Here is a 15,108-nt window from a genome sequence, read left to right as displayed (position 1 = left end):
AAGCACGGGGAGCCCTCCGGAGGGCTTCCCCTGCTTCGGGCAGGTGAGCGCAAGGCTTGGGGCGGCAGCCAGGGCTGGGGGGGGGAATATTTTTTTAAAATTCATTTCCCCCCCAAAAAATGAGGTGCGTCCTATGGGCCGGTGCGCCTTATAGGATGAAAAATACAGTAGCCACCCCCTCCTCGCAAGAGGTGATCAGATGAACAGCTCATGCCACTTTCGCTGTGGATTTTATTTTCACAAACTGCCGGAATGACCAAATTAATAAATTAAGAACAAATAAGGCAGAAAACAGTTCCGTCAAAACGTCACGTTTTTAATCCTAAATTGAACGGGGTGGGGAAGGAGTCGCATTTCAGAGTTTACAATGGACGCTCTGATCCGTCCTCCCTTGCGGAAAGTTGCAAAATTGACCCCACGATTGCGTGAAGGGAGAGGATGCTACGAGAGACGGCGGCTCTGCTAGCCAAACGGAGGGTGTTAAGGGGTCGGCGTTTACTATTTCAGAGGTCTGCAGATTGACCGGGTTATGGGATACTGAAGTCCCTCCCCTACGAGCGTCCTGGAATGTTCAAATGCTACGAGGGTCTTTTCCGAGGGGTACTGAGTCACTTGCATGGGCATCGATGAGGAGCTTCGTAAAAGTTTACAGAAGGCATTGCTCTGGGGAAACCGGCGGTCCAAAGTTCGCCTCCACGTTCGGTTGCTGGAGCGAATCTGTTTTCACGCACCTGGTCCAACCTCTGCGGGTGGCTCAGAGGAACGGTGGTGCGTTAGTTAAGGCACAGGCAAGGCAAATACCAGCTTCCACAACAAGAAAACCAGCTCCTCTTCATCTGCACACCACACGGAACTACAGTTCCCAGCGCCCTTAACAAACTACAACCCCCAGGATTATTACTTTTTGCTTTAAACGCATGGTTTGAAGATGCCACCCAAACCTTCTCACCCCACGCCGGTCCCAACAAGGTTATTCTCTCTAGTCCTGGAGTAGCCAATGTGCTCCTCTGGGTATTGTTGGACTACAACGCCCATCATCCACAGTTAACAGCCAGGGATGATGGGAGCTGTAGTATAGCAAGGTATGGAGGGCCTCAGGTTCCCCATTCTTGTTCTTTAACCTTTGCCCACCGCCCAGATGTTGGACTACAACTCCCACCATCCACAGCCAGCTTAGCCAACAGTCAAGGATGATGGGCATTGTAGTCTAGCAACACCTGGCTGGGAAAGGCTGGCCTTGGGTGATCAGCTCTTGGTCAGCGGCTCCTCTGTCTCAGGCATGACCTTGTAAGGGTGGCAGTCGTGGGGAGAGAGGACCCCCACGGGAGCAGTTGCTGATGCCAAGAGGGTGCCCTCGCCAGCTTCCATCTTGGCACTGGGTTCTGGCACAGACGGCGGGGCAAGGCAGCTGGAGAAGTTGGGCAGAGTCATCAGGACGAGGCTTCCGGCGAACATGAACGACCCGGCCGCTAAGAAAGAAGCAACGTAGTCCCCCGTTGCGTCCCTCAGCCAACCTGGAAGAGAAAGGAAGAGCGACCTGGAACAACCTAGAACAGTCTGTCTCAACCTAGTACCCTCCAGATGTTTTGCACTGTAGTTCCTGTCAGCCCTAGCCAGTGGTCACAGACGGGAAGAGATGAGGTCCCAAACGCCTGAAGGGTATGAGATTGGGGAAGGGCGGTCTAGAACATAACCCTCAAGACACACCTAGAACATAAGCCTCAAGACACACCTAGAACATAAGCCTCAAGACACACCTAGAACATAATAACTGGCAGTGCCATCACTTTGCCCAGAAAGGGCTGTTTAGAGCAGTGTTTCTCAACCTGTGGGTCCCCAGATGTTGTTGGACTACAACTCCCATCACACCTAGCCAGCATGACCAGTGGTCAGGGATGATGGGAGTTGTAGTCCAACAACATCTGGGGACCCACAGGTTGAGAACCGCTGGTTTAGAGGCAGATACTCCCAGGTTCATATCAAGGTAGGCCTTGGAGACTTGGTGAACCGCTGCTAGTCATGCACTACAACTCCCATCAGCCCCTGCCAGAAAGGTCAGTGGTCAAGGATGATGGGAGCTGTAGTCCAATGACATCTGGGGACTCAAGTTTGGGAAAGGCTGCTCTATTGCAAAGTTCTTCAGCCCCGGTGCCCCCCACCTAGACGTTGTTGGACTACAGCTCCCATCATCCTGAGTCAGCTGAGCTGATTTCTCGTGGATGATGGGAGTTGTAGTACGACGGCACCTGGATGGAACTGTGTTGGCTACCCGCTGGCGCAGGCCCTACTGAGGTAAGCGGACCCCCTGACAGAGGGCCATTCCTGTGTTCCTATCTCGCTCCTTGAGCTGGGAACCAAACTGCGTAGGAAACCCGCTTTGCCTCCCTGTGGAGACAAAAATTTATTTGGAACATCTTCAGCCACACACACCTCTTAACCCAGTTCCAATTCCGGAAGCTGCAAACCTGCTTTATATAAAGGCCCGGCATGGAACCAATTATTTGTGAGGAGCTAAAAGGCTCGTTTAAGGGACGCGGGTGGCGCTGTGGGTTAAACCACAGAGCCTAGGGCTTGCCGATCAGAAGGTCGGCGGTTCGAGAGTTCGAGGCCGACTCTGGGGTTGCGGCGCTCATCTCGCTTTATTGGCCGAAGGAGCCGGCGTACAGCTTCCGGGTCATGTGGCCAGCATGACCAAGCCGCTTCTGGCGAACCAGAGCAGCGCATGGAAACACCGTTTACCTTCCCGCCGGAGCAGTACCTATTTATCTACTTGCGCTGGTGTGCTTTCGAACTGCTAGGTGGGCAGGAGCAGGGACTGAGCAACGGGAGCTCACTCCATCGCAGGGATTCAAACCGCCTACGCGGCGGGCAAATAAATGTGATAAATGGCACCACCTACCAGAAAGGGGCGCCCCCAGCAGCCCCCCAATGCTCTCGATCATCTGCAGCAGCCCCATGGAGCTGAAGATGTTGGCGATGCCCACAATCTCTGGGATGATGGAGAAGACGACGGGCGTCAGGGCCCCCGAGCAGAAGCCGTAGCAGAGGCTAATGGCCACCAGCAGCGGGTAGTCGCGGCCCCACGGGACGGCCACCAAGGCCACGCCGGTCAGGAAGGTCCAGGCCACCAGGATGCGGGCCAGGCGGCAGCCGCGGCAGTTGGCCAGCCAGCCCGAGAAGAGGCGGCCGCACAGGTCGGCCACGGCCGCCAGCGACATGAGGAAGGCCGCCTGGTACTCATCGAAGCCCAGCTCCCTGGCGCGGGCCACCAGGTGGACGTAGGGGACGAAGTAGCCCGTGTTGACCAGGGTGACGGCCAGGACGAACCTCATGAAGGCGAAGTGGCCCAGGAGGTGGAGGCCGAAGAGGGAGGAGAATCGCGACCAGCACGTCCCTCTCGCGCCGCGGCCCGCCGGACCGGGCAGGTCTTCTTTGAGGGTGATGGGGCGGATGAGGGCCCCGCAGACCACCAGGTTGAAGGACATGCCCGCCACGATGAGGAGGGCCCCTCGCCAGGCGTAGGTGTCCACCAGGAGCTGGAAGAGCGGCGAGAAGGCGAAGGACGAGAGGCCCACGCCCGTCAAGGCCAGGCTGGTGGCCAGCGTCCGGCGGCGCTTGAAGTACCGGGCAACCGAAGCCAGGGACGGCGTGAAGACCAGGGCCCAGCCGAAACCTGTCGAGATAATAATAATAATAATATCTCATTCATACCCCGCCCATCTGGCTGGGTTTCCCCAGCTGTTATGTTCTGAAGTTCTCATCTTGGGCCAGCAGGGGGATACTGTAGATATGCAAATAAGGGATTGAAAGTGACGTTCACTGATTGGATACTTTTAGAAAATTGTTACAGTCATGTTGTACCAGAGCTCTATATAAGCAGGCTGACTGAACCCTTCAGTCCAGTTCTGTTCTGGCCTGTGAATAAATAAGAGCTGTTTGAAGAATCGCTGTGTCGTCTGATATGTTCACCCACAACTTAACACCAGCCACTCTGGGCGGCTTCCAACAAAACACTAAAATACAATAAGCTATTAAACATTAAAAGCTTCCCTAAACAGGGCTGCCTTCAGATGTCTTCTAAAAGTCAGATAGTTGTTTTTCTCTTTGACATTTGGTGGGAGGGCGTTCGACGGGGCGGGTGCCACCACCGAGAAGGCCATCTGCCTGGTTCCCTGAAACTTAGCTTCTTGTAGCGAGGGAACCGCCAGAAGGCCCTTGGGAGAGGGACTGGACTGGGCTGGACAATGGAGGTGGGAGAAAGGTTGTTTTCTGCTGCTCCAGAGAAGCGGACACGGAGCAATGGATTCAAACTACAAGAAAGAAGATTCCACCTAAACATTAGGAAGAACTTCCTGACAGTAAGAGCTGTTTGACAGTGGAATTTGCTGCCAATGAGTGTGGTGGAGTCTCCTACTTTGGAGGTCTTTAAGCTGAGGCTTGACAACCATATGTCAGGAGTGCTCTGATGGTGTTTCCTGCTTGGCAGGGGGTTGGACTCGATGGCCCTTGTGGTCTCTTCCAACTCTATGATTCTATGATGCTCCTTCAGGTCTACTGGGCCTTTGAGGCTGTTTCAGGCTTTCAAGGTCAGCACCAACACTTTGAATTGTGCTCGGAAACGTACTGGGAGCCAGTGTAGGTCTTTCAGAACCAGTGTTATATGGTCTCGGTGGCCGCTCCCAGTCACCAGTCTAGCTGCCGCATTCTGGATTAGTTGTAGAAACAAGAACGTCCCAAAGTGCTGGTTTTGTGCCTGCGGAGCTTTAAAATGGAATCGCAGAGTTGGACGGGACCCCCGAGGGTCATCTAGCGCAACCTCGGAATTGTTTCGCCCAGCGTGGGACTCGAACCCGCAGCCTGAGATGAAGAGCCTCATGCCCTCCCCAAGGGAGCTACCCCAATAACTCAATGACCTATGAACCGACCCGGACCCTGAGATCTGCACCCGCGGCCCATCTTTGTGTGTCTCATTCACAGGAGGGTGGCAACACGAGAACAGGCCTTTTTGGTGGTGGCTCCCCGTGGCTCCCCGTTTGTGGGATGCTCCTCTCAGCGAGGCTCGCCTGGCGCCTTCATTATACACCTTTGGGCACCAGGCAAAAACATTCCCTCTTCAACGAGGCCTTGGGCTGGTTAACATCTGTCAGAGCTGCTTCCAGATCCTAGCTCACAGGGGATCACGCTAGCCAGCGTTCACTTTATAAAAGTCTTTATTGAGTTACAGTCTCCATTCTCAAGCTGCTGCGTGCAGCTCTACGTCTTATGGGTTAGACCGGCGAAGCTCCGTCTGAGTCTCCGCCTCCTGTACACCAGCTTAATACCCTAGCCTTACTCCACCTTTTCCGCCTGACCGTTCTTCTCTGGGTCCCTCTGCCCCCCGCTGTCTCTTCCTTCCTGGACTCTTCTGACGCGGACCCCCCGGACCCTTCTGTCTCCTTGAGTCGGGCTTTAGGACCTGGCTCCCTTTCCGGGCTGCTTACTGCGCCACCTTCCTGTGCATTTGAACTTGGCGCGCGCGCCCAACCTTCCACTTTCCGCTTAACCGTTTCTTCGCTCCCCGATGGAGGTGTGGCCACTCCTGACTCGTGCCCTCCCCCCTGCTGCGAGCTGCCAGAGCTCGGTACCTGGCGCCCTTCCTCCCCACTGCGCTCTGTTGGTGACGCTGGCCCCGATCTCCAACTGCTGCCCTCTGAGCCCCCTCTGGACCCTTCTCCCTGGGGTGTCCCCCTAGGCTCCCCCCTTGCTCTGGCCACTGGCGCTCCTTTCTGTGAATCTTCCGATTCACTGGAAAGACTCGGAGATCTCGGGTCGTCGTCATCACTCATCTTTTTTTCGGCCTCCTCCCCCTCGCTCTCTGTTTCCTCCCTTGCCCTCGCCTCTGCTCCTGAACCCCTGACAACATCTTATACCCTTTTTTAAACATGTTTGTGGGAGGTTTATTGGCTTGCGTTTCCTGTTCTTGTTTTTATCGTGCATTTTGTGTTTTTCTTTTTTTATCAAACTGCCCTGAGACAGAGGAAGGGCAATATACAAATCAAATCAAATCAATCGATAAGGAGCCTGCTGGAAAAAAGCTTTTCTCTGGCTGCAATCTCCATCTTTTCTATAAACATTTCTGGACCCTTCCTTTCCCCAACTCGACTCGGTACCCTTTCTGAGGAGAGGAGACCAGAACGAAATGGAGAAAGAGAGGCACAGGTATCCCCCAAAGAACACAAGGATCAGGCCAAAAATGGCTGCCGGGATCAAGCCAAAATGGCGCCTGTCTAGCTCACATAGCTGTCAAGTGTCCCTTATTTGAAGGGACAGTCCCTTATTCCAGCGCCATGTCCCGCTGCTGTCCCTTACTGATGGATGTCCCTTAAATGATGTCCCTTAAATTTCAAAGGAAGCAGCTCCTCTGCCTCCCTCCCTGCCGGCCAGGGAGGAGGGAGGCTCCAACTGTGTTGCTCCCCCAATAAGGAGTCTAAGAACGACTGGGGGGTGAAGCTTGCATGCCTTGTGTGTGGCTAGTTAATGCAAGCTGAGGGGGTTTTTGAATTCTGGACACCATTTTGTTGCACGTGCTGCTGCAAACTTTGCAGTGCAAAGCCAGGCCGGGGAGCCATCTTAAGTTGCGGCTGCATAGGCCTTGTGGTGCATGTGATTCAGATTCTATTCAGTTGAACCTCTGGTTACAAAGTTGGTTGGACAGAGTTCTCAAAGCTACCCAGCATGAGTTTGACCAGGTCCCTTATTTTCAAGGCTGCTGGTCCCTTATTTTCAAATCTGTAAATTGACAGCTATGCTAGCTCAGCATCCTTGCGCCCAACCATTGCCATAGGCAAAAATGAGATGCCATAGGTGGCTTTTTCAAGATGGCGGCCTTCCATGAGGGGAATAATAATAATAATAATAATAATAATAATAATAATAATAATAATAAAATTTTATTTATATCCCGCCCTCCCCAGCCGAAGCCGGGCTCAGGGCGGCTAACAACAATAAAATAGTGCAACATTCTAAAAAACATTTCATTATAATAATTAATTAAAATCAAATTGATGGCAACCATTAAGCTAAAACGAGGCCTAACCCTTCCCTCAGCTAGCCGCCCTCAGGAATTTTAACTCAAACTATGTCCATGTTTGCTTAAGTTTGCAAAACCACGTTGGAGCGGCATACAAAGGACGAACAAATTAAATCTGTGATGATAGATTGGGCAAGAGATGTTGGACATAATATAATGTCTGAAGACTGGGAAAGGTTGTGGAGGAAAGGGGTTAAGTTCACTGCATGTACTGCATTAAAAGAAAACATTATGAAAACGATGTATCGATGGTACTTAACCCCTGTAAAATTAGCAAAGATTTACCATAAGACCGATAACCTATGTTGGAAATGTAAAGAAAAAGAAGGTACTTTTTATCATATGTGGTGGAGCTGCCCCAAGGTGCAAGACTTCTGGGAAAAGATATACAATGAATTGGGGAAAAAATGTTGAAATATACATTTATTAAGAAACCAGAAGCCTTTCTACTTGGAATAATAGGTTTGGAATTGCTCAAAAAAGATGTTTTTGTATGCCACAACAGCTGCTAGAATTTTGCTGGCCAAAAATTGGAAATTACAAGAAGTCCCAACAGTGGAGGAATGGCAGATGAAGATGATGGACTTTTCGGAGCTAGCCGGAAAAATCTGTGACCAGAGGGAGGATGAGCACCAAGAGGAGTGGAAGAAATTCAAAGACTATTTAGCTAAATATCTTAAGATAATATAATTGGAATTACTTGCGAGTACCAAACAGGCCTAGGATTTGAAAATGTGATGTGCAAAATATTATGTTAAAGTTAAAAATGAAAAGAAAGTAAGATGTTCATTGACCAAGTAAATTTTATGGGGAAATAGTTTTGGAAAACTGCTGCAATGATTTATACGGAAACTCAGCCAGGGAGATTCGAGGAAGTCACCTAACAATGTTAACAAAAGTGGAATTATTATAATCAGGATAAATGTTTGTTGGTTTGGATTTTCTTTTTCTTATCTGTTTGTTATAAATTTGGAAAATTAATGAACAAAATTGGAAGAGAGAAAAGGAGTTTGCAAAACCAACACATAAATCTAAAATGAACAAATAACCCATTGTGTATCATGTCTATTTCCTCAGGGGAATGGCAGCCATCTTGAACCAGAGCGTAACTTTGCTTCTTCCTCAGATATCCAAGTATCCCCTTGGATATATGGCTTCTCCTTCTCTGGGCTGGTGCCCTCCAGATGTTTCGGACCGAAACATTTTGGACCGAAACATCTGGAGGGTATCTGCTGTGGTTCGAAACATCTGGAGGGCATTGGCTCGGAGGAGGCTGCCTTTAAAAATGGCAGCCATTTGCTTCAAAGACTGGCTCTCTCCCACCAACGCTCTCCTCCCCTCATCTCTCTGTTACCGCAGCCTTTGCTAAAAAAAAAAGGACCGCCAAATAAATATATTGAGATCTATATTGAGCAAAAAAATAATAATTATGCCCGTCAAGCAAAAAGATGGAAAACTAACACCTTGCAGGGTAAAACCCCCACAAGAGTGGATAGTTTGGGGGATAAGCAGATTTGTACGTTGATTATTTGTTATTTCATGACATGTAGATGCTGTTTGATCGTTTAAAGACCCCAAGGTGGTTTGCAAAAGTGATCAAACAATAAATTGATCAATAGGAAAAATGAAGGACTTTTGAAAAGTTGAAAACATGCTAAAAAAAATGATTAAAAATTGCATCGGCTTTGTAAGCATCGGGGACAGGCCTTGTGTAAGCAAGGATAAAAGTAGAGTTGGAAGGGACCCCTGAGGGTCATCTAGTCCAACCCCCTGCAATGCAAGAATCCTGCCCCTTGGGTGGGCTCAAGGTTAACAGCCAGAGACCCATTGCACCGCTGGAGGTGTTTTTAGCAGGTGCCGAAAAGAGCACTTTGAAGGGACCTTGCCTGGTGTCAAGAGGCAGGGAGTTCCAAAGTCCACACTGAAAGATTGGTTTCTTGCAAACGATAGCAACGCAGGTCGCGCAGTTTCGACGCACCTGAGAGGAGTCCGATGCAGAGGTACAGGTGAGCCAGGCAGGTGGCAAAGGAGGCCAGCAGGAAGCCCAGGCCTGAGAAAAACCCGCCGGCCATGACGACAGGGCGGGCCCCATAGCGAGAGCTCAAAGCGCTGCCCACCGGACCTGCCAAGGAAGAGAAAGGGATGCCGGTCACTGCATTGCTGATGCAAGGAGCAGAATCTTCCTTCCCCAGTTCTGAACAGGAATTCGCACCCGGCGCTGCTATGGGCTATTAGAATCACAGAATTGCAGGGTTGGAAGGAGTGGGACCCAAAGGGTCATCTGTCCCAACCCCATTGCAATTCAGAAATATGGAGCAGACCCCCCCATAGCACCATGTATTAATTATTATAATATTTATTTTTAATAGATATATTAGGACCAGTTTCTGATCTTTCAGTCCTTCTGCCTGAGCTGCAGAATGTTCGCGAGTGCTTCCGTGACGTCACAGCACCCCGGCCAATGGCGAGGAAGGACATGGAAGGCGGTTTCCCAGCGCATGTGGGGCAAGGATTTCGCACCGAGCGCAGGCAGGCAGCCCATAGCATGTGTCCCCCCCACACACACACCCCCGCCGCCACTCCACTCACTCGCAAACTGCTGCACCGCGATCCCAATCGAGGTGATCCAGGAGATCCGCCCGGACAGCTCATCAAAGTACGTCACAAACTCCACAAAGAAGACGCCGAAGGAACGGATCACGCCAAAGACCAACGCGGATTGGAGGAAGGCCGAGAGGACGATAATCCACCCCCAGCCTCCGTCCGGGGCTTCAGGGTGAACCACAACCGGGCCCAACATGGATCCTGCTTGGGGAGCGAGGGAGACGGTCCGGGGGAAAAGAAAACCCTAATTATGACTGAAGCTTAGATTTCCTAATTATTGCTCAAGCCGCTTCTTCCAGTAACACCCACCCAACTTTTTCCTGGCACGAGATTAAATTATTTTCTGCTCCCCCCAGGCATCATTAGAAGGACTGGGAAGCATCTGATCTCTAGATTCCCACATGCAAGAGAGGCAATGTGGTGCAGTGGTCAGAGCAGTAGTTACCAAACTTTTGTTTTGTTTTTTTCCAATTTTTTTAATTAATTTTCAAAAATTCAAAACAAACAAACATACAAACAAACATACATACATCCTGTTTAAATCTTGGTAACATTATTAAGTGACTTCCTCAAATCCCCTTGGTTGAATTTCATTCTATATCATTTTAACAGTTTTCCAAATCGATTTACTCAAAAAATTAACTTGATGACTTAACATCTTTCATTCTTTCTAATTTAGCTTTAAACATCTTAAGTCTTATCCTTACATATTTAAATACTAAGGCTATCTATTATTTGCAAGATTTTCCAATTGAGTTACAGTGGTGCCCCGCAAGACGAATGCCTCGCAAGACGGAAAACTCGCTAGACGAAAGAGTTTTCCGTTTTGGAGGTGCTTTGCAAAACGAATTTCCTATGGGCTTGCTTCGCAAGACGACAATGTATTGCGAGTTCCTGCTGGTTTTTTCCCCTCCCCCCCTTTTTCTAAGCCGCTAAGCCGCTTATCAGCTGATCCGATCAGCAGATAAGCCGCTAAAAGCCGCTAATAGCGCTAATAGCGCCAATCCGTCAATGGGCTTGCTTCGCAAGACGAAAAAACCGCTAGACGAAGAGAATCACAGAACGGATTCTTTTCGTCTTGCGAGGCACCACTGTAACAGTAAAATCCAAAACAGTACACAATTAATTGCATATTTATTGCAGTCCTGTTGGAGCCATTTAGTTCAACTGAACAAAGCTGATGGAACTTGATCCACTGAGACCACCCCGCCATGCCTCTTAGCACCCAGTAGGTCATCCCATCTGGGTTTAGCGTGTCAGAATAGGACCAGAAAGTCCAGAATTCAAATCCCTCCAAAGATGACCTTGGGCCAGCCTCTCGGCCCAACCTACTTCACAGGGTTGTCGTGAGGATAAAACGGAGAGCAGCGAAAACCGTGCCTGCCACCAAATAAATAAATATGCAAAAGCCATGGTACCTCTGAGCACGTGCAGAGTCTGCCGCCACCCACCAGCAGAATTCCAGACCCTAACGCTGCGGGGTTTTCTCTTCCCCTGCAAACCCCTTGGGGTTCTGCAGATCCACCTGAGAAATTGGGAGTTCCTGGATGCCTTTGCTACCTGTATTCCACCTGGGAGCTACTCACCCCTCAGTCTGCTCCCAGAAAACCTTTTTTTCTATCTTCTTCAAATAGGTGGGCCATGGAGGGGTTCCCTGGATCCTAGAGGGAGGTGTCAGCGATCTGGGGAAGGGGGGGTGCTTTTAGAAAGAGCTTTCAAGGTGGAGAGAGAGGAGAGGAAGCGATGGGGGAAGAGAGATGGGGAAACCACAGAAAGGGATTTGCAAAGAGACACACACAGAGCTGATAAATCGGTGCAAGGTTAATAATAATGATGATTATAATAATAGGGGTCTTAATTCCCAATAGTGTCTCCACTAACGGGGGGGGGGGGCTTTTTGGAGAGCCAGGCGCCTTGCAGAAAAGCACGACCTCTAAATAAACGTTTTCCATGGGGGGGGCGGCATTTGGAAACAAAATTACGTGAAATCGCATGATAAGAAGACGACCCAGGGTTTTTTTAGGGGGGCTTACAGGCCTCCTGGGACTTCCCCCCATAGGAATTCCTGATCACCCCCCCGCAAAAAAAACCTGCTGGGAACCCCCCCCAATCCAGAGTCCTATAGGGACACCTCCCCCGCCGCCCAATTTAAAATAAATAAATGAAACATGGGGTGATCTTCTTTTGGGGGCTCCCCCCTCCCAGAGAACACCCCCTTTTCCTCCCCCCCCCCACCGCCGTTTCGTTCCTACCGGGGGAGGGGGGAAGCCGGGAGCCTCCGCGTGAGCGGCTACAATGTTGCAGGATTCGAAAGGGGCGGGGCCCGGGTCGGGAAGCCACGCCCCCCGCCTCTCTCCTGCTCCCGAAAGGGCTTCGCTATGGAGGTGTCGGTGGGTGGCGAGAGCGCGCAGGCGCAGTGGCGACGGCCGAGGGCAGGTTGATCCGGCTGAGCAGCTTGTGGGGTTGGGGTGCAAATCCCGCGCGGAGGGAAAGCAAGGCGCAGAGCGATCCTCGGCTTGGGGCGGGATCTAGACCTGCGGCGGCAGGAAGGGCGAGCCTCCAAGGCCGGGCGCAGTCTACCCCCGGGTCCACATAGCTGTCAACTTTTCCCTTTTTTAAAAAAGGGAAATTCCCTTATTCCGAATAGGGTTCCTCGCAAGAAAAGGGGAAAGTTGACAGCTAGACACCGGGAAGGCCCATTGCGGATGCCCACTTCGGAAAGGGGATGCTGCTGTGCTAGGAACAAATGTAAAGTATTGCACTTGGAAATGTAACAGGGAGAAATGTAAAGTATTGCACTTGGGCAAAAAAAATGAGAGGCACAAATACAAGATGGGTGACACCTGGCTTGAGAGCAGTACATGTGAAAAGGATCTAGGAGTCTTGGTTGACCACAAACTTGACATGAGCCAACAGTGTGACGCGGCAGCTAAAAAAGCCAATGCAATTCTGGGCCTCATCAATAGGAGTATAGCATCTAGATCAAGGGAAGTAATAGTGCCACTGTATTCTGCTCTGGTCAGACCTCACCTGGAGTACTGTGTCCAGTTCTGGTCACCACAGTTCAAGAAGGACACTGACCAACTGGAACGTGTCCAGAGGAGGGCAACCAAAATGGTCAAAGGCCTGGAAGCGATGCCTTATGAGGAACGGCTAAGGGAGCTGGGCATGTTTAGCCTGGAGAAGAGGAGGTTAAGGGGTGATATGATAGCCATGTTCAAATATATAAAAGGATGTCACATAGAGGAGGGAGAAAGGTTGTTTTCTGCTGCTCCAGAGAAGCGGACACGGAGCAATGGATCCAAACTACAAGAAAGAAGATTCCACCTAAACATTAGGAAGAACTTCCTGACAGTAAGAGCTGTTTGACAGTGGAATTTGCTGCCAAGGAGTGCGGTGGAGTCTCCTACTTTGGAGGTCTTTAAGCAGAGGCTTGACAACCATATGTCAGGAGTGCTCTGATGGTGTTTCCTGCTTGGCAGGGGGTTGGACTCGATGGCCCTTGTGGTCTCTTCCAACTCTAGGATTCTATGATTCTAGGAACATGGAAAGCTGCCCTGCCTGGATCAGGCCTCTTGGGTAGAATTCTGCATCGCAGGGGGTTAGACTAGATGACCCTCGTGGTCCTTTCCAACTGCTACAATTCTACATTTTTTTAATTACAGTGGTAATGTAGCCTTATGAGGCTTTGCCCTCGGGTGGGAAAAATATTGCGCCCGGGAAAGGGAAGTGGGAGTCAACAGACACTCAAGGAATAGTTTTGGAGAAAAAGGTCTTATTTCTACCATCCATGAACTGGTAGAAGGAGCAAGTGTGATAAGTCACAAAAAACATGCACGAGTTCACAGTGATGTGCACAAACATATATACCCCTTTCCAGTTCCCTCCTCCTTTCTCCTCCCTCAGGAGTCCTGCCCCATGTTGAGGTTCCTGAGCATGTACAGAAAGCTGTCTTGGGACTATTGTGGACTCTTGGCAGGAAAGGGGGTGAGGGGGTTTTCAGAGTGTTCCCGTTGTTTCATTCTTGGCTTTGGCATGGTTCCCGGAGAGAAAGCAAGTTGCAATGTGGTTCTGAGAAAGGCCTGAGAAGACAATGGGCTCTGTTCTCTACCTTGTTGCAATCTTTTTAGTTACAGCAAGCGGAATGTTTCTGATGCTTAGCTGCTGAGAAAATTATTTTGAAAAGCTTTGAGAAGCTTTGAGCCTGCTGGGGGGCGGTGACTTCGGGCCTAGGTGAGGTCACCTGTCCTCACCTTCCTTCAGTAAGGTAAAGGTAAAGGGACCCCTGACCATTAGGTCCAGTCGTGGCCGACTCTGGGGTTGCGGCGCTCATCTCGCTTTACTGGCCGAGGGAGCCGGCGTACAGCTTCCGGGTCATGTGGCCAGCATGACTAAGCCGCTTCTGGCGAACCAGAGCAGCGCACGGAAATGCCGTTTATCTTCCCGCCGGAGTGGTACCTATTTATCTACATGCACTTTGACGTGCTTTCGAACTGCTAGGTGGGCAGGAGCAGGGACCGAGTAACGGGACCTCACCCCGTCGCGGGGATTCGAACCGCCGACCTTCTGATCGGCAAGCTCTAGGCTCTGTGGTTTAACAGCGCCACCCGTGTACTGGAGGTCTAATCCTCTTTTAAAGCCAACTAGACTGGTGCCCTCCTGTGGCAGGGAGTTCCATAGAGTACATTCTGCATTGTGTGAAAAAGAACTTTTGTCCTGAATCTTCCTACATAAGACAGCTTCTTATGTTTCTGCTAATGGCGATACAGCAGTACCTTGGTTCTCAGACTTCATCCATTCCCGAAGTCTGTTCCAAAACCAAAGCGTGTTCCAAAACCAAGGCACGCTTTCCAATAAACAGATTAATCCGTTCCAGACTTTTAAAAACAACCCCTTAAAAAAACAGCAATTTAACATGAATTTTACTATCTGATGAGACCATTGATCCATAAACTGAAAGCAATGAACAAGGTACTGCGGTCACACAATCAATCAATCAATCAATCAATCTCAATCAATCAATCAATCAATCAGTAGCTGAACTGGGTTCCACACAGTCACACACACACAAAAAGAGCCACAGAAACAAACACAAAATAAATAGCAAAAACAGACAGACCTCAGCGTAATTCTCAAAACAGAGGTGTGGCGCTCAAAATGGAGCATGTTTGGTTTCCGAAAAAAATCTGCAAACCGAAACACTTACTTCTGGGTTTGCAGTGTTTGGGTTCCAAGTTGTTTGATTGTTTGAGTACCAAGGCGTTTCAGAACCAAGGTACCACTGTGTTTTGATCCAGTTTGTCTCCTCTCTGGTGTCCCCAATTCTCCCTCTTTCCATCCAGGGCCAGTTTATTTAGCTTGTAAGCCTGCAGGCAGATTGCTGCTGATGTTGTTCTTCCCCTCCGCCTGACTACAGCAATTTAGCATTCTTCTAA

The 15,108-nt window shown here is 50.1% G+C and overlaps 1 protein-coding gene across 2 annotated transcripts; it reads right to left on the bottom strand.

The window, feature by feature from the left end:
- Nucleotides 1–295: 295 nt before the first annotated feature.
- LOC308572092 (monocarboxylate transporter 13-like) lies at nt 296–12,048 on the bottom strand. Of its 2 annotated transcripts, none has more exons than XM_081167956.1 (6): nt 11,926–12,048; nt 11,260–11,355; nt 9,659–9,874; nt 9,048–9,191; nt 2,900–3,673; nt 296–1,514 (listed from the first exon to the last, which is right to left on the bottom strand). In XM_081167956.1, exons 3-6 carry the CDS (start codon nt 9,867–9,869, stop codon nt 1,246–1,248), a joined length of 1,398 nt encoding a protein of 465 aa, XP_081024082.1. In that variant the 5' UTR covers nt 9,870–9,874; nt 11,260–11,355; nt 11,926–12,048; the 3' UTR covers nt 296–1,245. The 2 variants fall into 2 exon arrangements, with proteins under 2 accessions (XP_081024082.1, XP_081024083.1); XM_081167957.1 differs by having other exon boundaries at nt 11,260–11,385; nt 11,926–11,982.
- Between the last annotated feature and the right edge of the window lie 3,060 nt (nt 12,049–15,108).

Source organism: Podarcis bocagei, assembly GCF_964188305.1.
Source record: "Podarcis bocagei genome assembly, chromosome: 13".
Classification (NCBI taxonomy): domain Eukaryota; kingdom Metazoa; phylum Chordata; class Lepidosauria; order Squamata; family Lacertidae; genus Podarcis; species Podarcis bocagei.
Note: the sequence above shows the minus strand (reverse complement) of the source record. Positions and strands in the feature narration are given on the sequence as shown.